The sequence below is a fragment of the Ipomoea triloba genome, chromosome 11, assembly GCF_003576645.1.
Source record: "Ipomoea triloba cultivar NCNSP0323 chromosome 11, ASM357664v1".
NCBI lineage: Eukaryota > Viridiplantae > Streptophyta > Magnoliopsida > Solanales > Convolvulaceae > Ipomoea > Ipomoea triloba.
Genome location: NC_044926.1, coordinates 1,532,481 through 1,556,330, shown reverse-complemented (window position 1 = coordinate 1,556,330; position 23,850 = coordinate 1,532,481). Strand labels below are relative to the sequence as shown.

The 23,850-nt window shown below is 35.2% G+C and overlaps 3 protein-coding genes and 1 long non-coding RNA gene across 5 annotated transcripts; 3 read left to right on the top strand and 1 right to left on the bottom strand.

Annotated features, from left to right (window-relative positions):
- Positions 1-4,807: 4,807 nt before the first annotated feature.
- LOC115997604 (60S ribosomal protein L18a-like protein) lies at positions 4,808-6,066 on the top strand. The gene is made up of 4 exons (XM_031237193.1): positions 4,808-4,958; positions 5,082-5,130; positions 5,377-5,491; positions 5,656-6,066. The coding sequence occupies exons 1-4, from the start codon at positions 4,874-4,876 to the stop codon at positions 5,743-5,745; spliced, it is 339 nt and encodes a 112-aa protein (XP_031093053.1). The 5' UTR covers positions 4,808-4,873; the 3' UTR covers positions 5,746-6,066.
- Positions 6,067-6,383: 317 nt separating this feature from the next.
- On the bottom strand, positions 6,384-9,487 carry LOC115997059 (solanesyl diphosphate synthase 1, chloroplastic). Its single transcript, XM_031236522.1, has 6 exons — positions 8,984-9,487; positions 8,770-8,894; positions 7,733-7,860; positions 7,537-7,640; positions 7,305-7,432; positions 6,384-7,210 (listed from the first exon to the last, which is right to left on the bottom strand). The coding sequence occupies exons 1-6, from the start codon at positions 9,216-9,218 to the stop codon at positions 6,662-6,664; spliced, it is 1,269 nt and encodes a 422-aa protein (XP_031092382.1). The 5' UTR covers positions 9,219-9,487; the 3' UTR covers positions 6,384-6,661.
- Positions 9,488-16,116: 6,629 nt separating this feature from the next.
- LOC115995637 lies at positions 16,117-16,980 on the top strand. The gene is made up of 3 exons (XR_004093543.1): positions 16,117-16,241; positions 16,371-16,559; positions 16,693-16,980. It is a non-coding gene; the product is annotated as an uncharacterized LOC115995637 (long non-coding RNA).
- A 2,724-nt stretch (positions 16,981-19,704) lies between these two features.
- LOC115996683 (mitogen-activated protein kinase 19) lies at positions 19,705-23,656 on the top strand. Of its 2 annotated transcripts, none has more exons than XM_031236035.1 (10): positions 19,705-20,160; positions 20,407-20,815; positions 20,916-21,043; positions 21,243-21,302; positions 21,824-21,973; positions 22,066-22,190; positions 22,319-22,519; positions 22,608-22,709; positions 22,831-23,003; positions 23,122-23,656. In XM_031236035.1, exons 1-10 carry the CDS (start codon positions 20,137-20,139, stop codon positions 23,526-23,528), a joined length of 1,779 nt encoding a protein of 592 aa, XP_031091895.1. In that variant the 5' UTR covers positions 19,705-20,136; the 3' UTR covers positions 23,529-23,656. The 2 variants fall into 2 exon arrangements, with proteins under 2 accessions (XP_031091895.1, XP_031091894.1); XM_031236034.1 differs by having other exon boundaries at positions 19,706-20,160; positions 22,066-22,221; positions 22,311-22,519.
- Positions 23,657-23,850: the final 194 nt, after the last annotated feature.

Below are 23,850 nucleotides of genomic sequence, written 5' to 3'. Positions count from 1 at the left end.
TAGTCTAGTCTCTATTTTCAGCTGAATTATCATAATTTTCATCCTCTCAATGCTCAAAGTGACGGGCTTCTAAACAAAGGTCTAGCCTCTGTGTTCAGGATTTACATCTTCAGCAATGCTCTTTCGGGTCCAAACCTGATGGCCCTTAAAGTCGGGAATTTAACTTTTTGAAAAGAATAAATCAATTAAAATTATTTATAACTAGGAATCAATTTAAAACTTTATAATTATTAAGACAACGGTCCGAGAACTGACAAGCTTGTCTGGTTGAATCCTATTCTTTGTGGGATACGATGACAGCAGTAGTGTGTGTCTCTCTGTCTTTTCTCTCTTTAATAATTCAGATTTCCATTATCCTATCCCATCTATGCCACTCGTTCGATCTTCTCCTCCTCTTATATAAACCCCACCATTTTCTTGAAACCCCAAACCACATTCTCTCTTCTTCTCTTCTTCTCTTCTTCTCTTCCCAACAATGGCGGCGACTATGGTACCTACAGAGAGCTGGTGCATGAACGGCTACGATGACTCCGGCAACCTCGACTTCTCCCAGGTCGACGCCGCGCTTCTCATGTCATTACTCGACGACACACAGGCGGCCGTGGAGGATTACGACGACGAAAGATTGATGGGTGTGATCCAGTCTTTGGAAGCTGAGATCGGCGGCGTGGAGGCCTGCCAGCCGTCCGATGCCGAGAAAATTGATGGCGGCCAAGATGTCGTCCCGGAATTCAACGGTCTTGATTTGAGGATGATGGAGATGGTGGACATGGAAATATTGGAGCCTTCTTTCCCTGCTCAAAATGATGGGATCAATTACTGGTACCATTGTGGTGATGATCATCGTGAGATGGACGGTGTGGATGAGTATTGTAGTAGGGTTCATTTTGAGGATGTTAGTGATTATGGGTTTCTATGGCAAGAAACAAATGCCTCCTCCTCATCTTTAATTTGAGGCAAGGCTAGAATTGTCATTTCACTTAGATATATGTAACCCCAATTGAATATATAACTTCTTATATGAGCCTCAATCCTATTGTGTATGTCTCATATGTACGGAATATAATAGGTATTTGGACTAATATTGTCAAAGCAGATCGAGCTATTTTTGGCGCTTTTATGGGCCGACTGTATGTTAGGCCCGTGGGCTAGGCCCTAGCCCACCCACGCGGGTTGGCGGGCCCCACAGGCCTAGCGAAATTCACTTGAATATAAGCACTTTGCAGGACCATGCAAATTTATCTTTTTCACTTTATGCCATTATTTTTATTTTTCTTTTCTTTTATCTCAACACAAACTATGCTACCAAACTAAAAAGAAAGTGAGCTATACCACTGAATTGTACTACACAATTTTTTGTTAGGATCATCATGTATATATATTGATCTAAATCTCGTATTAGATAAAAAGTAAAACAATTTTCATGAGAAATCTGCAACAAATATGGTACATAAAAAATGAACCTAATTAATTAAATTATATTATTGTTAAATGTACAAATCCTAGCTAGGTAGCTTCAAGGTGGTCTCTATCTAAGTCCCACTTGTAAGTTCTCTACCTTGACAAGCTAAGGAAGAATCATGAGAGGAAGCAGATGTTGTATGGACAGCTGAGGTTGAAGAACCAGATTCCAAAAAGACATCTGGTGTGGGTGATTCTTGAGGCTCAACAGCAACAGTAGTGTTTGATTGCTTTGATCCACTGCAAGAAGCAAATGAGCCTGCATGTTTAAGGATGTTCTTCAACTTGTCTCTTTTACATACTCCCCTTGATTCTTGGAGATTCTTTGGCTTCTGCAGCACCTTCTATCTTCAACATTGTTAGGAGATTTATCATGGGAGGAGGATGTGTTGTGTTGGGGGCTAAATTTAAGGATGTGTTCTGTTGGGGACAACTCTAGGCAAGTTGGTCAGATTGTTGACTTAGTAACCATAAGATTACAAGTTCAATTTTGAATTCCTCGTGCCACTTTGGAGCTATTGAATCTTAGTCCTGAATCTGTATTATGGCCCCTTCATAATTGTAGGCTACAAAAAAGATTCTTGGGAGGTGACGAAGACCCCTTGTGTCTAGAGTGTACAATAAGGAGTCGGAACACGGGAACTGACTGACGACTCGTGATTTATCTCTTCCAGGGGTCCTTGAACAGGGATTCTAGAGGCTTAGGATTAGAAACCTAATGTATCCGAAAAAAATCTTGGGACCACAGGCTAAAAAATGCAGCTTTGATTGATCCCATCCAAAAAGAACAGGAATTTCATCCTAGTCATAGCAAATCATGGAACCAGATTCATCTTTGCTAAGCTTTTTATATCACTTGAAATTATTCAGGCCCCTTTCCACATTTCCACACACCGGAAATGTGATGCTGACATGGCTGTGAGACCTTCTTGGTTCCAATATGATTTGCTATGACTGGGATGAAATTCCTGATTAATCAATGCATTGATTCAATTCTCTTCCCAAAGAACATGAATGGGTCAATGTTCTAAATCTGGATCATGAATCTAATATCCCTGATTAAGAAGTAAATGACTCAAGTACATTTACACTCCATAAATTGTCATATAGTATTAATTAAGCATAGTTAATTAAATATGATAGTAATTTTGTCTTAGATTTAAATAATAATTTTTTTCAGTGCGAGTAAAATGGTAGTTGCAAATTATTTTTTGATGCAAGTCAACTGCTTATGAGAATCTACTCATCACCTTAACAGTGCAATAATATGCTTTATTTATTTATTTTGAAACAATGCTTTATTTATTAATTAATATACCATCTTCACAATATATAATGTAGTGTTTCATATATATATATATATATATATATATATATATGCATGTTACTACATTAAATTCGATTAATTTAATGTTTAGTTATTGTTGGATCTCATATTATTATTAGTTATTGGAGTATATATTAGATGCTTTAATTTTGTGTTGGAAAAATTTGATGTTGATGTATAACGAGTGGGTAATTCATTATTTAATAGATGATCATATATGTAAGTGATTTTTAAACTAAAATTTCTACCTGCATTTCCTTAAATCTTTGGTTGTATTCTCCCCCAATCTATGGATTTGTTTGCATCTAGTTGTTAACTGGGAGAGCATATTTGCCTCATCAATTTTACACTAAAAAAAAAACCTCTTCCAACAATAATAGTTTCAATTTTACACTAAAAAAAAAAAAAAAAACCTCTTCCAACAATAATAGTTTCAATCACATACAAAACCTTGGTCTAAGATTAAATTCTTTCAATTTGAGTTACGATATTGGTGAGAACGCCATTAAAAGTATATATTTTTCATAAAACAGATGATTAGTAATTATTTTCAAATAACAAGTCTAGTTGGACGAATCATTGATGTGAATAAATTAAAACAGATAATCAATAATTATTTTCAAATAGCAAGTCGAATTAAGAGTCATTGAAATGAATGGTCATGAAGTGGTGAGTCATAAACTCGGCAGGGCAATACACGTCGCAAAGGCCACGTCAGCATCACATTTCTTGCTGAAGACAGCAACATGACATCATGCACTGTAACATTATTATATTTCCCTTTTATCCCATCTATTTATATATTTTTTATATAAGCATACATTTGAAAGAAATTGAAAAAAAAAATTGCAGATCGTTCTTCTCAAGTAGGACTAGATCAGATCAAGGGTGCAAATTAAATTGAGAGAGCATGTGTTTCACGTGAAACTAGTTTCAATCATATCATGTATATATGGGGCATAACAACTACATTATTTTTATTTACTTTTCTAATAATTGGAAAGGAAAGAGAAAACATATAATTACATGCGACAAGTCCAGGTAAGATGTTGACAAAAAATATGAGTTGTAGTCCATTAAGAAGGAATTTAAAGAAATATTTAAGTTTTTCTTTTTTTTTTTAAGAATAGTAATATGTTATGTTGTTATTCAATAATTTGTGAAAGCATCGGCCTTTTCATAAATATACCTAATGGAATATATACAATCAATTATATATGCTGCTTGCATGCTTTCTTATATTATTGTCGCTTTAAGTATACAAAAGAGAGGATAATTAACTTGATAACCACAAGATTTTAAATTCAACTCTCTAGAAAAATTGTGTATTTGCATAATTGATTTGAGTAGATTTTAAAATGTATTGGATGAGTGATGAATGATGAGGATTATGATAATATCCTATTATTGGAAAGTGAGGTAGCTAAGGCAATTATTTCTACAATTAAATAATAAAATATATTTCTATCTTTAAACTTTATTAATAGCAACGAGTCCATGAACCATGAAATGACATTATAGTGCCCGTAAGGGTAGCTCAAGTGGTAAGAGAGTTACACCTGCAGCCGAGAGGTCGTGGGTTCGAACCTCAAGCCCTTGAGTTTGTGCCGGTCAGCTATGGGTAACCTAGGCTGATTTACCTCCTTGTGGCTCTTTGCCGGCTAGGGTCACAGGGCGAGGGCTTTACCCACATACTCACATAGTGAGGAGTGGGGTTTACCTCGTTAATAAATAAAAAAAAATGAAATGACATTATAGTCTTAAATAAATGGATAATTTAACACTGCACGCAATAATATATATTTTAATAATTCTTTTTGTAGAAAGTAATTCTTGTCTCTAAAATGGTTTCCACTTGTCCGTGTCCTATTAGTCTATCAAGATGAGGAAGACGACCCATAGACCCAAAGTTGAGTAGAAGTCTTATACTGGTCAACTCATCAGCAACTACAATTCCTATATATATAGATCCATCTATGCATGCATGGATCAGTGAGAATGAATAAGTAAGTGAAAACATTAATAAGCCAATTAATTAACTATCAATTTCTGCAAATTAATAAAGTACAGTCTGCTATTTCTTCAATGGGTAACAAGGAAAGCAGCCACCGCCGCCATGCCCGTGACGATGGAGACCGGGAAAGGCAACCTCTACTTGGGGGCGCTCCAGGTGGAACCTTCAATTCAAGCTCTTGAAATGCATGCAAATTAAATGAAGTTTTCTTGAAATAATGCATGTAATCTATTTAATTTACAGCTAATATTAATTAGTGATTTGATATTGTTATGGCAGATGATCGGCGGCCTCTACCTTGCTGCGGTTGTGGCACTGGCTGGTGCATGTAAGTTTTCGAAAAACTTGGGACAATCCATTCAAATACAAGGCTACAAGTTCAATTTTCTGCAATAGCGAATTATTGGTTTTCTTTATTTGAATCGGTTAACCCTGGACAATCTAAACTAGTTTATCTCCATCCCTGTAGTCCTTTACTGAATAGGGTTTATATACCTAGATAGTGTATACCTTCGAACAGTGGCAGAAACTTACAGTTATATTATATATGTGTTTCTTAATTGTTTTCTTGAAGGTTCATTAGTGGTTTCTTTCTTGTTGCTGTCCCATGGTATATTGCTGCCTTCATTCTGATCTGTGGCAAAGTTGGTCGTCGTGAGAAACCAGGATACATCGCCTCCACAATTGCTGTAAGCAAATTAATTCAATCTTGTTTCCCCACCTTAATTAATTCCATTTCATCTCATCTTGGGTTGCCAGATATCTCTCTCACAGTTTGAATTGCATTCATATATGCATGTCTGATCGATCTTCTCCTGATTAGTATGTAATAATAGAAATATTAAATTTGCAGGCTGTTGGTGCCACAGGTGCACTTATTTATGGTCTATACCGTCTCCTTCCTCATCTTATTCCATTGATCATGGCTTTGTTTGGAATCTAGTCTATCACCAGAACAAAATGAGCCATTGCATGTGCGTCTATCGTAGAGACCAATTTATGTATGTATAGTATGTTTTACAACAGACACAGATTGATCATAAAATCTGAGTCTATTGTAAAAAAAGACGCAAATCGTAGCACTTTCTGCGTCTGTTCCTACGCAGATTGTTACTTGGCTCGATCTTCTATAATGTACCATCAATATGTGAGTGTACGTTTTATCCTAAGTGGTGAATAATTTGTGCTTCACGCACACAGCTTCAATCATGTAATATGTTATATTTATTGTTAATATAGTCATATATGTTATGTTTGTCTTCAATGGTATATTATGGAGAGAGATTTGTTCTTTTAGGAGGAAGGTGTATGTAATTATTTTTTTTTAACATCATATTTGAAGAGCATATCTATCTAATAAAGCAAAGTCCAACTTGAAAATTTTACATTGTCAAACAAGTAATTAACGGAGATTCAGCCGATATCAAATGTGAAAACAAAAACATACTTATGTAAAAATGTGGCAAATTAACAATTAGGGGCCAAATGTGAGAAGTGAATATTAGTCGGTAGCGTGGCAATAGCTCAACAGCAATTCCAAAGCAAAATGTATTTTAAAAAAAAAAAAAAGAAGCCATCATATATATACTATCATTGACTAGGAGTACCTTCAATGTACAGCAATGAAGATTATAAAAAGAAAAATAAAAAATTGATGTATTTGTTAAAGTATACAGGGACCAAAAGTCATTGCTTCTGGGCTTTTATGAGTATACAAACACTGAAAATCAATAGCACTACTATATGCAAGAGGAACAGACTTAAACAGCTCTTCCCCCTTAGGTAAAACTAAATGTTTTACAAGAACAGTGTAGATTTGAGCTGTGCTTTGATCCAAATTGTGTGTTATTCTTCTTCTTCTACTTAACTCTTTCGAGATTATACAGCACCATTTCCTCAAGAGCGACGCGGAAAGGGCTCGGAGGCAAGCATTCGAGGTTCCGAATCGCGATACCCGCTTTCTCTCTCGCCAGCTCCTGAGCTCTCGCGATGCCCCCGCAGCTCTTCACCACGCCAATGGCTTCCTCGAGAGCACCCGCCTCGCAGAATTCAGATTCGATCATGTCCCGCAGTTTTGGCTCGTTTTCTAGCGCAAATATCACCGGCGCTGTCAGGTTGCCCTTGGCCAGGTCGCTCCCGGCCGGTTTCCCGAGCTGCTCTGCTGATTGAGTGAAGTCGAGTATGTCGTCCACGATCTGGAACGATAGACCGAGGTTCCTCCCGTATTGATACATCTGCTCGCTGATCTCGCTGTCGACCCCGCTGAATATGGCGGCTCCCTTGGTGCTTGCAGCAATCAACGAGGCCGTTTTGTAGTAACTCTTGATTAAGTAATCCTCCAATCTCACATCACAGTCGAATAAACTCGACGCCTGCTTTATTTCACCGCTCGCAAAGTCTTTGATGACCTAATATGGCGTCTCGAGAACAGTAAATTATAGAGTTCTAGTACCATAAGTTATACTAAGAGAAGCTATATAGGAATTAGGAACCATAATTTACCTGACTTATGAGCTTTATGACTTCAATGTTTTCGAGGTTAGCTAGGTACCACGACGATTGTGCAAACATAAAATCACCAGCAAGCACCGCTACCCTCGTGCCATATATCTGATGAACGGTTTCCTTTCCTACAGATAGCGTGTCGATTCAGAGAGTGAATAAGAAATATGGCTCAATTAGCGGGTTGATTGCCAAAATGCCGAGTATGCTTTCGTTCAAGAAAACGGCTTACCTCTCCGCATGTCGCTTTCATCCAACACATCATCGTGTATCAGGCTCGCAGTGTGGATCATTTCAATGATTTCAGCCAGCCGCCTGTGTTCCTTGGTGAGTTCCCTGGTGGACGAGAATAAACATTTTACGAATTTTGAGGTTGTCAGTAATTAGGCGTTAGTCCATATAACAAAAACACCGTATTGCGTTCTTACTTTAGACCCGCAGTTTCTGCTGTCGCTCGGGAAACAAGGAAAACTAAAGCGGGCCTCATCCTCTTGCCACCAGCACTGAATATCTGCTCTGCAGCAGACATTAAAACAGGGTTCTCCGCACCGACAATCTAAGAGACAATATCCGTTAGACACACATATAAGGCGATCGAATGTACTTATGCCAGGCAAAGGATAGAAACATTGGTAAGTACTAATACCAAAGCAAAACTTCTTCTAATTCCATATTCTTCTCGTTCATAGCCAAAACAACTAAACAAGTTGCTTCTAAGCATAAAAACATAAGAAGAATTGTGTGCAAAACGCGCTTCAAAATGCTAAATAAGCATCACTTGACGTGGTAGCAACTAGCCAACTACTATCACTTGTATTATAACTTATTACTGTCACATTCTTAAGCACTGATGTCAAAACAAAACTTCTTCTAATTCCATATTCTTCTCGTTCATCACCAAAACAACTAAACGAGTCGGTTCTAAGCATAAAAACATCGACAAGAATTGTGTGCAACATGTCTGCATCATTCTAGGACTAACTTTCTGAGGAAGCATATGTATGCAATCCTTATTGTGTTCTAATGTAAGATTGTAAGGTCATATGCATTTCCTTTCTCACAAAGATATTGGCCCTGTTTGGTAAAATAGTTAGCCTATCAGCCAATTTTAGCTTATTTGGCCACTATTAGTTGTTTGACTTGGTTAAAAAATCAATATAAGTGTTTGGTTAATCAACTTTTTGTAACTCCAAAACAACTTTTTCAATTAGCTTTTTAAGAAAAGAAAGTATATCAAACAGCTATCAACTAACAACTAATTTATCAAATACCTCTCTACAATCAGCTAATATTATCAATTAATCATACCTTCTAACCCAATCAGCTAACAGCTATCAACCGCCATTTAACAAACAGGGCCATTGATTTCATAGCCATATACACTCCCAAATCATGGATAACAAAACACAAGGAGCATTACTTAAGGTGAAAAAAAAACATGAATCATGTTTCAGACAATACTCACAGATTGCAAATTCTTGTTCAGTGTCAGGAGATCATCAGTCACCACTTCAAACAAATTTGCCACTGAAATAGGGCTTCCACTGTCTTTCTTCAAATCCAACATTGGAGATGAATCAGGTGTGACTCCTGTGACAGGACAGCAACAAAGTTAATCCCAGGATGTTCATACACCTACAAATTCTTCAACAATTACACATAGTGAGAAATTAAATTACCATTGAGGAAACTCTCAGGAGCCTTAGTGGAGAACACATTACACCGCCCAATTTCACGCCGGCAACACAGCAGTTTCCGAGCTCTGAACCCTCCTCCCCCTCCATTGTTAACGTTTCTGAGCAGAAATTTCTTGGCAGAGTGCTTATCAATGGAGGAATTGGAGGAACAGCCGCAAGCCGGAGAGTTCAACCTCGTCCTCCCAAACTCAAGATTATGGTAGGCAGCAGACATCATCCTCGGACTCCTCGAAGTGTTCCTTAAAAAGCTCACACCAGCCCGGAAAATCAAGAACCCACACCGGAAACTTTATCGGGCTTCAAAATTTCCGGGAACCCATCACAGAAGAGCGGCAAAGCTCGAGCCTTTGGCGATGAAAACTGCAAGTTTCAGCTCGGGGACGACGGTGGCTACCCAATTTGAACGTTGTTCAAAGGAACAAGCCAAAATTTTATTTACTAAGGAGACTAAAATTCAATGAAAGCCAAACATTCTAGTGGATGAAAATGAACCACATATATATGAACCCTTGGATTTGATTTTTTACTTTTGTTTTCGGTTTTATTGCTCCCAATTTGTGGTGGTCGTCGTCTATTCGAAAACATGGCATTAGGAGATACATTAATTCCGGTTGTACAGCCGCCAGTTATCCGGAAAAAGACAATCTTGGAAATGTAGTCATCTAGAAATTTAGTCGTTCAAGATTGAGGCTTTCTCGTAGACACGTTGACGAGGTTTGAGCAATCTTTATATCGAGGACCAGATCTACAATGCACTGTAGACCCTAGTCCGAAGCAATGTCGTTTTGATGTTGGTGGATGCGAGCGTGGCTCTAGAGAATTTATTGTCTATAATACATAGAATTCTTGTCTAGAATACACAGAATAGTTACTTAGAATACACAGAATATTGACATAAAATACACAGAACTCATCCTCCTAACATTCAAATGCACAAACATATCACAACATGTGTTAAAAACATGAATACACAGAATATTGACATAAAATACACAGAACTCATCATTCTAAACATTCGAATGCACAAACACATCACAACATGTGTTACTAACATAAATACACTGAACACACAGAACGGTTGCCTAGAATACATAGAATGATTGCCTATAATACACAGAACTCATCTCATAACATTTTGATACATGATGCATAATCCATTGTGTACCCTGATCCACGATATAAATTACGAAAGACTAGTGATTGGGTCGGTGTTCCATATTCTGGCCCATCTTTCTCCGTGTCGTGCGCATTTCAGGCCAAGACATATCGTAAGTCCAATTATTCTCCAAATTAAACTTATAATCAGCCCAAGCCTGCATAGTGCCGACACAGCCAGGTCTTTGAACTTCAATGCCTGCGAATTCACACATCTTTTTCTTTACTTTACTTTTGATTTCTTTTTGTGAAGATCAAGAAACATATATATATGGATCTATCCATTTCCATCCCGTGAAGACAAGTTTTCAGAGGTGGCCGGTAAAACGTTAATGATTGCGAGGAACATGCAGATGCCATGGACCATCATAACACGTGCCTCATTTTACCACGTGATTCCTTCCTATTGTGTTGTAATCAGTAAATCTCATACCAACCAAAAACGTGTCATTAAGCCTCCACAAACAATTTCCTTTATTATTATTTTTTTATCTATAGAAAAGTTCACACGTTACTATTTAAATGTGAATTATGAATGAAATCAGCTTTATAAAAGTTGTAAGTTGTTCATAATTGACTGACTCAAAATGATAGACTCTTTATGTGCAGTAAGCAAAGGTCCCCAACCCTAAGATCCCCCACACTCCTGTCGGACAATGCATTTGGAAGAATATATGTAAATCATGGTAACTCAATTGAACACAGAGACTAGATCTTTGTTTACTGCGCACAAGAGTCTCATTTTTTTTAATCAATTTGTACAAATTATACATATATAACATATAATTAAACTGAATTACTATATTGTGTGAACTCAATTAAAAAGAATATAATTAATGTACTACCCATACTCATCAATTAAGTCAATTTTATATTTATATTAATTTTTGTGATCTTTTATATATGTAATGTACGGCAAGTATATATAACAATGTAAGACATGTAATAATTGATAGAAAAAGAAGAAAAAAAAATCTCTTTGTTTGGGAGCCATAGGACTACTAGACAAAACCCTTACCAGAGGAAACTTCAAAGAATATGCTAAATCATGTGCTGATTTCAGTCAGTAAAGCTACTTAATTAAATCACAATGATTTTTCACTTTATAAAATTAGATACCATATTTTATATCTGATACCTAATCTCAAATGCCCCACCGTCCCAAATGTTTGTATATCAATATTCACGACAAGGCTAATTCTGGTAATATACCTTTCTATATTGGTTGGATCTTTTTTTTTTTTTTTTTGGTGAGGAGGAGGGACCGTAAGGTCCCGAGAGTTTAACGGCGTCTGCTGTAGGCAAGGCCCGAAGCATCCCGTTGAAGAAGCTCGATCAGGTCATCTGGAGGAGCCATGTTTGCCAAGAAATCAGTGCAAGTAGTTCATTCCCGGTAGATGTGGGTTATCTTGACGTTCCGGAATTGACTCATGAGGAGTTTACAGTCAGCGACTAATCTGTTAGAGATCATGGGTGTGTCTTCTTCTCGTGTTAAGACTGAACCACGGCTACGGAGTCCATCTCGAAAGTAATGTTGGTGAATCCTTGGTTGGATATGAATCTCACACTTTATGCTTGCCAACAAAATTAAACTATGCGCCATAGTTGTGACTCTCTTAAACAGAAGGTCACATGTTCAAATCTCAATGGATATTGACTCGTTGTGTTTCAATAGATTGAAAAAAATATGTATCCATAGATACTGTATTGTAAAAGAGTTAATAATACTCAAAAAAAAAATTATAATAAAAAAGTTTGCCCACCACACGTCACAATTGACAGGAGAGTTTGCCGCACTTGTGGTCTGCAAGTTGAAATACACAGTGGTCGGTCCATCAACATCATCTCCTCCACATATTTCACTCTACCTATACATTATACTATATTGCTTTCAAACATTATTCATTATATATATATATGTCACACCAAACCCCCTACCCCGGACACCCCACCTACCCCACGCCTACGCCATCCATCTAATCTACCATGTGAGAATTCTTTTTTGTTTGCATTTGTGTCTATATATATAGTTTTGTTACATTAATTACTCAATTAAAATAAAACGTATTCGGAAGAGTTGTTTTAGATAAATATTTTATCACATTTTATTATTAGTCTCATCTGATCTCATGAGATTTGAATAACGATTTAGTATCAAAAAGTCTCAAAATCTTATTTAACACAGATGAATTATTAAAGAGGTGTTTCGAGATAATACATTTTTGTTTTTCTCTTTTATATATAAAAAAAATCAAAAAATTAAAAAGCTTTATGTCCACATGCATTATATAACGAGCTGAGATTCCTTTGTAAACTACTAAACTAGTTAATTGATTATATTATGTTTTGTTAACATGAATATTATATTAATATTAATCTTTATTGGATGGGAATTGTCCTATATAATATATTGATTGCGTAATGTAACTAAGACAAATAATTTGGTATCTTAAGGATACAAAATCACCTTATATCAAGTCAACTGCAATTAACCCGTTTTCCAATCATTTAATAAAACTTACTACAAAACTAAAAAATAAATAAAAATTTGAATCGATAACTCATAATAAGTCAGTTGATTTATAAGTAGCTATTAGAAATAGTCTTATTTTCCATAACATATATAATTTATTAATAATAAATACAAAATCATGACTTTATAAATACGGGAGTCACACACAATTAAAAATCGCCTATTTTTACTACTTGCTTTGGTCACCCGATATGAGGGTGTCTTTTGTGTGTGTGTGGGGGGTGGATGATAAGACCCTACAATCACTACCTAATTAAGAGTGTGTACGCGATAAAATTTGCTTATGTGTAATAGTCTGCAAATCACACAGGAGATATAAACTGTACTAGTTAGGAAGGCCATGTTCGATGAGCTTGACCATGACGGTGTTAGCAATAATTGAATTCATTACCTTTTATTTAGAAAATCGCACCCACCTATTCACTCATCCATCCTTTTGAAGTGAGTGTCTTTTTTATTGTGTGGTGAAGTGTCTAAATGACTTCAAAAATAGATAAGATTTCCATAGGTTAAAGGCAACTTCTAGCTAGCATAGCCATACATTTTGCTGATTTTCTTTTTCAACCATTTATTAGTGTGACAGCAAGCTATGGTGGCTGAAAATTACATTCCACTATAAATCTTCTTGTGTTATTATTGGCTTTAATGATATTTGTTATTATACGCTAATTGATAATTTTGATAATTCAACAAATATATAAGGCACATAGTTATTAATCAAATTAAAGCAGGTATAAGTGTATAAAGTAACATACACGTTAGTTTATGGGCAAGATTGTTAACGAATTGAAAGAAGAATTCGGGATACTCAATTTAGCTGGATAAACAACTTGCCAGTCTCAATTGCTAGTGATCTGAGAGATGATGAAATTGGCCTCCTAGACGGTCTAGTCTAAATGTTAGAATCTAACTTGACTTGGGTAACCTCACACAATATCTCCGAAAAATTAGAGCATCTATAACATACACGCTAATTTATCTCAATCTCTTATTTCTTTAATTTGTTTTTTTTTTTTTAACTTAAAGCCTAAGTTAAAAAAAAAAACAAAAACAAAAAAAAAAACTTAAAGCCTAAGTAGAGGCTGTTATCGAGTTGATTTAACAACTCTAACTCAAATAAAATCAAAACTAAAACTATTTGCATTACTAAAATACTCTCTCACTTTTACAGTGAGTTTTACTATCACATAATCACATTTAAAATTTATCATTATTTATCTTTTTTACATTATATAATTGGATCTCACTCTTAAAATATACTATATTAATAATATTATAATAGTACTACTAATTTTAACTTTATTAAAAACCAAAAGGTGAATTGGTTCCCCACTTTACCTAAAAGGCAAGTTAAAGGCTAACACATTTTTTTTTTGAAAATTACTAACACATTGTCCTTCCATTCTTGCAAGAGGTAAATAACATATATATATATACACACACACACACAATAGATTGTCATTCCTCTGAGTTTTGTAGTTCAATTAGAGGTATAAATCACCTAAAATTAATCTAGAGCGCATAAATTCAAAATTGACTTTCTTTCAAAAAAAAAATCAAAATTGACTTTTACAAAATTTTAAACTATTTGAATTATTCTTTATTTTTAGAAAAGAATTGAACCGAAATATAATTATAATGTAAGTATTATAACCTCTAAGCCCAAACCACATAAAAATTAGTACCTTTCTTGAATTAGGCATATTACCACTAATTAAAGGCTAGGACCCATGCTTAGTATCATTATTATGTTTACTTTTTTGGAGGACGTTAATAAAGAGAAATAAACATTAACATGAACTGCTTCCCATCTCCTTTTGTTTTCTTCGATTCCTACAAACAAAATTTCAAGCTCAAAATCCTTATTATTTTCTTGCCGAATGATTAATGATTCAGATTTTTTTAGATTATAATTGAATTGTAAAAAAAGAAAAAAACAAAAAACAAAAAACAAAAGAAACGAAAAAGGGCAGCCGTTAAATGAAACGTCCACAAATTTCTTGTCAAGTTCTCAAATACGAAAATCGTCCAATCACGCCGTTGGTAAAGTTACGGTTGTTATACTATGGACTCGGGTTCACATTGCAATGTGGATCGCGTTCATATTCACAATTACAGAATTCTATATTTACAATTTCATAACTTTGTATTTAACAGTATAATATAATTTTTGAATCTATATAACATAATTGTAAATATTGAATAATGTTATTTTATATATAGGGTTCTAAAATTATTAACATAAAATTCTAAAATCTCTATATCTCTATATATATAAAAAGCAAAATGAAGAGAGCCAAAAATTCCCGCCCAAAATTTTGGGGATATTTTTCCTTTTAAAATAAAAATAAATAAATAGCTTAATAGATGAAGGAGTTAATACCACAAATGGTCCTCTGACTATTAGGCTAGTACTCCTTTTAGTCCTCGACTTTCAATTCGACCACAAATGGTCCTTTGACTTTCATTTTTGACAATAAATAGTCTTCCGCTAAGATTTCGGTTAAATAGGTGTTAAATCTAGGGGTAATATCGTCAAATTAATTAATATTATTATGATTACTTCTTTTTGAGAATTATATGACACCATAATTAATTTCAAACATTAATAAACATTAAGTTAATATAACAAAATGGACGTGACAAATCACATAAATGAACAAATTTTAAAAAAATTCCATAATTAATGTTTGCAATTTGTACTTGATTAATTATATTAATTCAACGGTGGCGACCTTCAGTTATGTCCCAAACAAAATGTTTGATCGATTAATGAAGAGTGAAAACTATTAATCATCCATGTATGAACAACCATGAAAATTATGGAAACAAGGTTTTAAAAAAATTCTTCCATTTTAATTTGTTGGTTAAATTAAAAACAGATAACTCTAATATTAAATTTTCATTTTGTATGCATAATTACAAGAATAATGTGTATTGTCTTTTTATTTAGGATTATTTATATTTGTTAATTTTTCAATTATGTTTGTTGGTGAAAAATTGTAAACATTTTTATTTTATGACAATTATATATATCAATTTGACGATAATACCCCTAGATTTAACATCTATTTAACAGAATTTTTAATGGAGGACTATTTGTGGTCAAAAATGAAAGTCAGAGGACCATTTGTGGTCGAATTGAAAGTCGAGGACTAAAAGGAGTATTAGCCCAATAGTCAGATGACCATTTGTGGTATTAACTCGAAAAAGTAATCTGATTTTTCATATTTAATGCACACTTGGGCCTTGATATTAGTTGTTTTGTATATTCTGTTTTCCAATGCTATTAAATACTTTTTGACTAATAAAGATAAAGATATATACATTGAATAAAAGGTAATAAATTTATATCATTTACCAATATGATGTTTAGTTTTACAAGGTATGTGCATTAAAAGCATGCAGGTGCTAAAAATAATGATTTCATATTTTTGAATTTGAATTTTGGGAGAAAATAACCTATAAATACTACATGCTCTGTTATGAAATCTCACATTTGAATTGAAGCACAAAGAGAGATAAACAGCAGGAAACAAGAGGTGATTTATTGTAAGTACTTCCTCTATTTTTATTTATTTTTTTTTTTTTTTACATTTATCAACTTTTTATTTATGTTAAAAATAAGAAAAGAAAGAGATAATAAAGTAATAAAGGACCTCTTACATTTTTATTGCCCAGATCGAAGCGAGCTTCACCGCAGAGGGGATAAGCAACGAAAAAAAGTAAGCTGCTTCGTCGAGGAAATGGTCACGCCAGTTACAGCCTCGCAGCCTCGCCGACCGCTATATCCCCACCAACTCGACGGCCGTGAGAGGGAAGAAAGGATGCCGGAGTTTCGCCCGGAATACTGAGGCATGTGGCGTCCGGGTGAGTGTTTTCGACGAGAGGGAGGAAGAAGAGGGAGAGTGAGTGAGGAAGAAGATATGGATCAATGTTGAATAATACGATATTCTTTTTTTTTTTTTTTTTAAACATTCACCCATTTGCTTTATATTCCCAGGTGGAGAAATGGAGATGGAGGGTTGATTTACTGATAGTCTTGACGACCAATTTCTCCATAGGAGGCTTGAAAGCTTACATCCTGCATTCTTGCTTTATTTTTATTTTTTTTATTACCAGTAATTATTATTTGTATTTTTATATTAATTATTAAATTATTAAATCAAAGTAGCCATGGGCATTGAGTCCATGTCACAGTACTGTGGATTAATTATTACATATATATGCAGTGAGATGTTGTTTTTTTTGGATTTGATTAATCATTAAAGTTCTAAATTTAAAATGATAAGACATGCAGAACAGAGCTTGGTTTTCAAGATTTTGCTCAAAACTCACAACTCACTGCTCATAGCCTTTGGATTTGAATTTTTTTTTCTTCTTCCAAACTTGCTATACCTTCAATACTTCAAGATCATATACGGTGTAATATATATATGTATATGTGTGTGTATATATATGTGTGTGTATAAATATATATATGTGTGTGTGTGTGTGTGTGTCATGGTGAGGGCTGAAGGGTGAGGCTATGCAGTTTGATGCTGTTTTTTAGTTCCCCAAATTTGATTAATCGCAATATTTGGTTTTGATTAGTTTTGTTGCTTTAATTATCTAATATTCATATTATTAAATTTAAGCATAATTAATATATTATATTGTTTGTATTTATTGAATTTTGGTTTTCATTAGTTTTGTTACTTTAATTGTGTAATATATTATATGTTAAATATTATTATAATAATCTTGAATTTTTGGTGTATTAGAGGTATTATTGTGTTGTTAAATAAATAATATACGTCAAACAAATAATTTATTTATAATACATGAAGTTAAATAAGTTTATATATATATACATATATATATATATATATTTATCATGTAGTCAAAATGTTAGAACATCATCCATAAATAATTATGCTCATTAAACAAATCAAGGACATGACTTTTGGTGTATTCTAAATATCATTTTGTACACCTTTCAGTGTTGTTATTAACGGTGAGGATATATTATGTTTCTCAAATAATAGTTCTATTTGATTATTTTAATGATTACTTGAAAATTTGTTCAAATAATAGTTCAATACATTTTTGTGAACAACCATTAATTAACCTTGAAAATGGATTCACCGGTCATGTTGTTAAGAAATATAGACCATTCCCTTGGTAATCACCAAGTTAGCATATCATGTTATTGTAACCTAGATAATGAATGGTGCTAACTAAGGATCAAAAGTTTGATTCCTCGCATGTATAATACAAGATTGTCATTTAAATTTCAAAGAATATTGTTCCCGTTGATGCTATTAAATGCAATGATTATTAATGAAAGTCAAGATTAAACGTTATCACATGTGAATTTGCTACTAAAGAAATCGGTGTTTAAAGGTTAAACTATGAAAAATATAAATTTTAAAAATTTTCAAATATTAAATTTTAATTTAATAAAAACAATATTAATTACCATATATAATTTAATATTAATATTACTAATATTTAGTCCGTGCATTGCACGGGTACATGGCTAATTGTATGTCGCTACATCTCGAATTAACAATTCAAATGGTCTTTAAATAGTGATTGCCAACGACTCAAGTACAACTTCTACATCAACCACTAACGTTGTATATCATCAAGTTTTCAATAATTTGTAATATTGTAAAAAATTGTTCTTATTAATAATATAAGTTGTATTTGAATATTTGTTGTTTACCATTTGCATGTTTGTTTTTTATTTGTTCCATTTGTAATTTAAATATAATTTTTAATTTTTTATCTGATGTTTTCTGAATATAATAATTTAAATTATTATTATTGCATACAATTGGGCAATAAGTTTAACAATTTTTATCCCGTGCATCGCACGGGCACTATACTAATTATAAACATAAATCAGAATACATTACAAGGTGAATCCGAGTCCATAGCATAATTTGCCAAGTTAAATCAGGATTCGATAAAAGCAGGCCGTACCGAAATTAACGCTTGAATGAACCAAATTGGCCCCCAACATTCGTGGAAATTACAACGAGTCGCCGATAACGACCGTGAATTATCTGCCGTTGATCTACCGGAGCCGTTTCCAAACTCACATGCACGCTCAAGATGCCGTTTCGCTTTATTAATTATTATATTAAAATAAATTAATTATTTAAAAGTTGAATGAACTCTAAGACCTGGAATAATTTTGATATAATTTTAGTGTTAATGTTAGTGCAAGTTACAATGTAAGTAAAATGATTAATTGCTTAAAACACAATTTCTATTTATATTAAAGCCTATAACATGTACTATGATACTCCGTATCTTATAACAAGTGATATTTTCATAGCGTGTTTTAATTGGTGGAGGTAGGTGGTGGTTAAATAGTGTGTGATTCTTAATTATATTAAAGACTACAACAGGTGCAAATAATAACTTGTTGTAAGTGATTTTGACGTGGCATATTTTAATTGATGGATGCAGCCAGTTGTCAGATAGTGCGTGTTTCATATTTATACTAAATCCTACAACATATGTAATAATAACCTATAATAGATGGTTTTGACGTGACATATTCTAATTAATGAATGCAGGCGGCTGATCAAATAATAGACTTGCCAAACATGTATAGCAACCTAGTTTAGCTATGTTATAGGCTAACTTATGCCTAGTTTGCACACATTTTCCCAACCACTTGTAGTCAATCGAATCCTCTAGAATACTGATTTTTTGATCTGATATGATCTCCTCAACTTATTATTTGGATTTTTTAGTACTACTGACTCTATTAGAATGTAATATATATACTTTATCAACTTATTGAATACCTCTCATTTGGAAGAGCTACACACTTATGCTGCTTAACCATAAGTCTTTTGGCTTATTTGGATTGTTTAGAAATTTTAATATAGTATTTGATTAAAAATTATTTTAATTGCTAATTAAAAAATAAAAAAAATTTAAAAATCATGCAAATTGCAAAACCACACCATTTTGTTAGCTTTATAAAATGACCCCAATACATTTGATTCAGATTCTCTTCTCGTTCTTCTTCCTTCCTGTTGCTTCGCTCTCCTCCACCACCGGCACCGCTTCCGTCAGATCTCTCCAAACCCAGCGTTCAGTTCTTCCGTGATCGCTAGGTTAATTTCTTGGAACAACTGGATCTTGATCTCAACCCGGATCCGTTGCGTGTTCTGTTTTGCGTATAATATTGTAAGAAAAATTTGGAGATTTGGCGAGAAGTTGATGAGTTAGGTGGCGGTGGTTGAGCGTCGGTGAAGTGGTGAATTGAGTTAGGAAACGGTGCTTAGGATTCTTCGCCCGGAATCGGTGTCGGTGGCTCTAATTCGCCGGATTTCGTGATTTTTTTCTCCGCCGAGTTCTTAATTTGGGAATTTGATCCGCGATCTTGTGGGAGGACAAGAAGGAAACGACGCCGTTAGTGCAGCTGTTAGGTTGCTAGAAGATGCAACAAGATCAGCGCAAGAAGGTTCTCTCTCTCTGTCTCTCTCTATCTCTCCCCTTTCTGTTTTCATTTCTTTATGTTTATTATAGATGCCATTATGTATCTAAATTTGATTTGGTTTTAACAAAGAAGGGATCTTTGAGTTAACCTAATTAAGCATTTATACTGTTGTCTTGTTATCTAATCTTTACTTTGCCTAATTAAGCATTAACTTGAATCTTGCTATCGCTCTTGAGTCCTGTGTTTCTGATTCTATGTTTTTGTATACAGAATTCCAAGGAGGTGGAATTTTTTACAGAGTATGGGGATGCCAACAGGTATAAGATTCTGGAGATTATAGGGAAAGGGAGCTATGGTGTTGTTTGTGCAGCCCTGGACACTCATACTGGGGAAAAGGTAGCAATAAAGAAAATAAATGACATTTTTGAGCACATCTCTGATGCAATTAGAATTTTGCGTGAGGTGAAGTTGCTTAGGATTTTGAGGCACCCTGATATTGTTGAAATCAAACGCATTATGATTCCTCCTTCGAGGCGGGACTTCAAAGATATATATGTTGTTTTTGAGCTTATGGAATCTGATCTTCATCAAGTTATTAAAGCCAATGATGACTTGACGCACGAGCACCACCGGTTTTTCCTCTACCAGATGCTACGGGCTATGAAATATATGCACACAGGTGATAGTCCAGTGCATAATTTATATGTTAAATGCGATGGTTGGACACAATAATGTGGATCTTTGCTCTCTGATTCTGACCTACAGTTATTTCATTTCAGCCAATGTTTATCATAGAGATCTTAAACCAAAAAATATATTGGCGAATGCGAACTGCAAACTAAAAATATGCGATTTTGGATTAGCAAGGGTTTCATTTAGTGACACACCTACAACTGTATTTTGGACGGTATGCCTCTTTCTTTGTTTTGCTCATTGTTTTGTTTTTCTATTGTTTTAATTGTTTATTTATTCCATATTTATTTCCTTGGGATAGTGTGTTTTTGCTTTTAAACCTCTTGAATTAGCATCTCAGATTGTCTTCTATTGAATTGAACTGCACTGAACTGAAGTTCGTTGTTCTTCTCTCTTTCTGTTGCATTGTGCAGGATTATGTTGCTACAAGATGGTATAGGGCTCCTGAGTTATGTGGATCGTTCTTTTCCAAGGTAATTCTCTCTAACCATTTTGCTGCCTCCTCTTCTTCATATCCAATATCAACAACTTCCTAGATTATGGTCTTATTATTCCATTTACCAGTGTGGTACATTTGTTTTAACTTGCTAGAGTGAATGCTGGGTAGGAATTTTTTTTTTTTTTTGGCAAGGGACATATGGTGCCTCCTTTGTGGTTATTTTCAGTTTGTCCTTAGTCTTCTTTAATCCTTTCCTCCTTCCTATTAATGGCTTTATATCATTCTATACAGTATTCTTTAAGGAGTTTTATTTACAGTGTACATTTTTTGTTTTCATGTGTATCATTTTAAATCTTACTAGTCTTTTAGAATTCACCGTGTATTTTCTTAGTGCATTAAGTAGTAATGTATAGATAACAATTCTTGTTCAGGGAGGACTATTGAACTCTCCTGGAAGTTGAATTTTCTATTATTCAGGTAATTGTGTCGGGTCTTGGGTCGACTGTTTAGCAATATTTCAGTTCTTTGTTGATTGTTCTTTGTGCTTTTTTGCAGTATACTCCTGCTATTGATATTTGGAGCATTGGTTGTATCTTTGCGGAGGTACTGACTGGGAAACCACTATTCCCGGGTAAAAGTGTTGTTCATCAGTTGGAATTGATCACTGATCTTCTTGGGTCACCATCACCAGAAACCATTTCCGTGGTAAATTGCAGTATTATCCTGTTTGTTATATGCTGCTGGTATATTTGGTCTTTTGAGGATTGTATTGAAATAATATTTTTTGATGATTTAAGGTTCGTAATGAGAAGGCAAGAAAATATCTGATGGATATGCGCAAAAAGAACCCGGTTCCTTTTAGTGAGAAATTTCCAAGTGTAGATCCATTGGCACTTCGACTATTGCAGAGGTTGTTGGCATTTGATCCAAAGGATCGGCCAACTGCTGAACAGGTAAATTTTGCAACGTAAGATCTGTTGGCCTTCTGTTTCATTTACCTGCTTACTGATCTTTGCAACTCTTGTGATTTCGATTTCTTTAGGCATTGGCTGATCCTTACTTTAAAGGACTAGCCAAGATTGAGCGAGAACCTTCCTGTCTACCAATCTCTAAGTTGGAATTTGAGTTTGAGCGTCGGAGGCTGACAAAGGAGGACATCCGAGAATTAATATTTAGGGAGATACTAGAATATCATCCCCAACTTTTGAAGGACTACATGTCTGGAAACGATTCAAGTTACCTGTACCCAAGGTCTCTAATTTTTACTGTGTTGCATAATACCTTGACGCAATGTCTATTTTCGTGGACACTTAATGATAATTATCATTTACAAATGCAGTGCTCTTGGTCATTTTAGAAGGCAATTTGCTTATCTTGAAGAAAAGAGTGGTAAAAGCGGGCCTGTTATTCCTCCTGAAAGAAAACATGTCTCTGTTCCACGGTAAGCGGGCAATTTGCTCTTGGTCATTTCTGTCAGTTTTTATGTCATTGTTATTGGACGAGATGCTTGCCATGAAGAACTGTTGGTGGGATTTCTCAATAATAATATTACATTTGTGCAGCTCTACGATTAATTCTAGTACCATCCCTCCGAAAACACAACCAAGTATGTCTGTTTTTGATCTTCGCCGAGCGAGTGAAGAGGTGTCTGCCGGCGTTAGAGTTACAGAGACTGTATCTAACAATCTACCCAAGCCTTCACGACCACCACCAAGAGTGCCAGCGGCAGCAGCAGGTATGGTAAATTTGTCAAATTCGGATCTTATAAATACCAACAACATACTGTGTACTGCTTCATGTGGGCATGCTCTTTAATTTCTTTCTCAACCCCGCTTATCTGGTGAATTTTTCAGCTAAACCAGGTCGAGTTGTCGGCCCGGTTTTACCACTCGAGAGCGATAGAACTATCAAAGATGTGCATAATGGACACGCTTATCCTCAGAACCCTGTCCTTCCCCCACACTATGCAGCATTCAGGACTAACTCGGGAAAGAACCAAGCAAAGTATGGAGCAGAAGTCGCGAAAGCGTCCTCTCAGATCAGCAGAGTACCACACATGCTGCAGTCTGATGCAAAGCTAACCCAGAAAACAAACAACGGCGTCATTAACAGCAACCCGTATTTCCAGGCGCAAGCTAACGTAGGCCAACTGAATAGTCAGATGGTCGCTCTCGACGCCAAACTTATGCAGGCGCAATCTCAGTTCGGAGCGGTTGCTGCTCACCGAGAGGTTGGTGCTGTTCAGTATGGTCTGACTTAGCTATCTGTTAGTTGATTTGATCATAAGAGGAGTATCCTTGTTTAGATATAGACATGAAAAATTTGAAGAGGAATGCAACCCCTCCCCGCAATATATCTCTGCGGTTTAGTTAGATTGTCGTGTGAAAATCATTCATTTTAGGGTACCCTCTTTTGATGAGTAACTACATATTTATGCCCCCCCCCCCCCCCCCCCCCCCCCCCCCCCCCCCCCCCCCCCCCCCCCCCCCCCCCCCCCCCCCCCCCCCCCCCCCCCCCCCCCCCCCCCCCCCCCCCCCCCCCCCCCCCCCCCCCCCCCCCCCCCCCCCCCCCCCCCCCCCCCC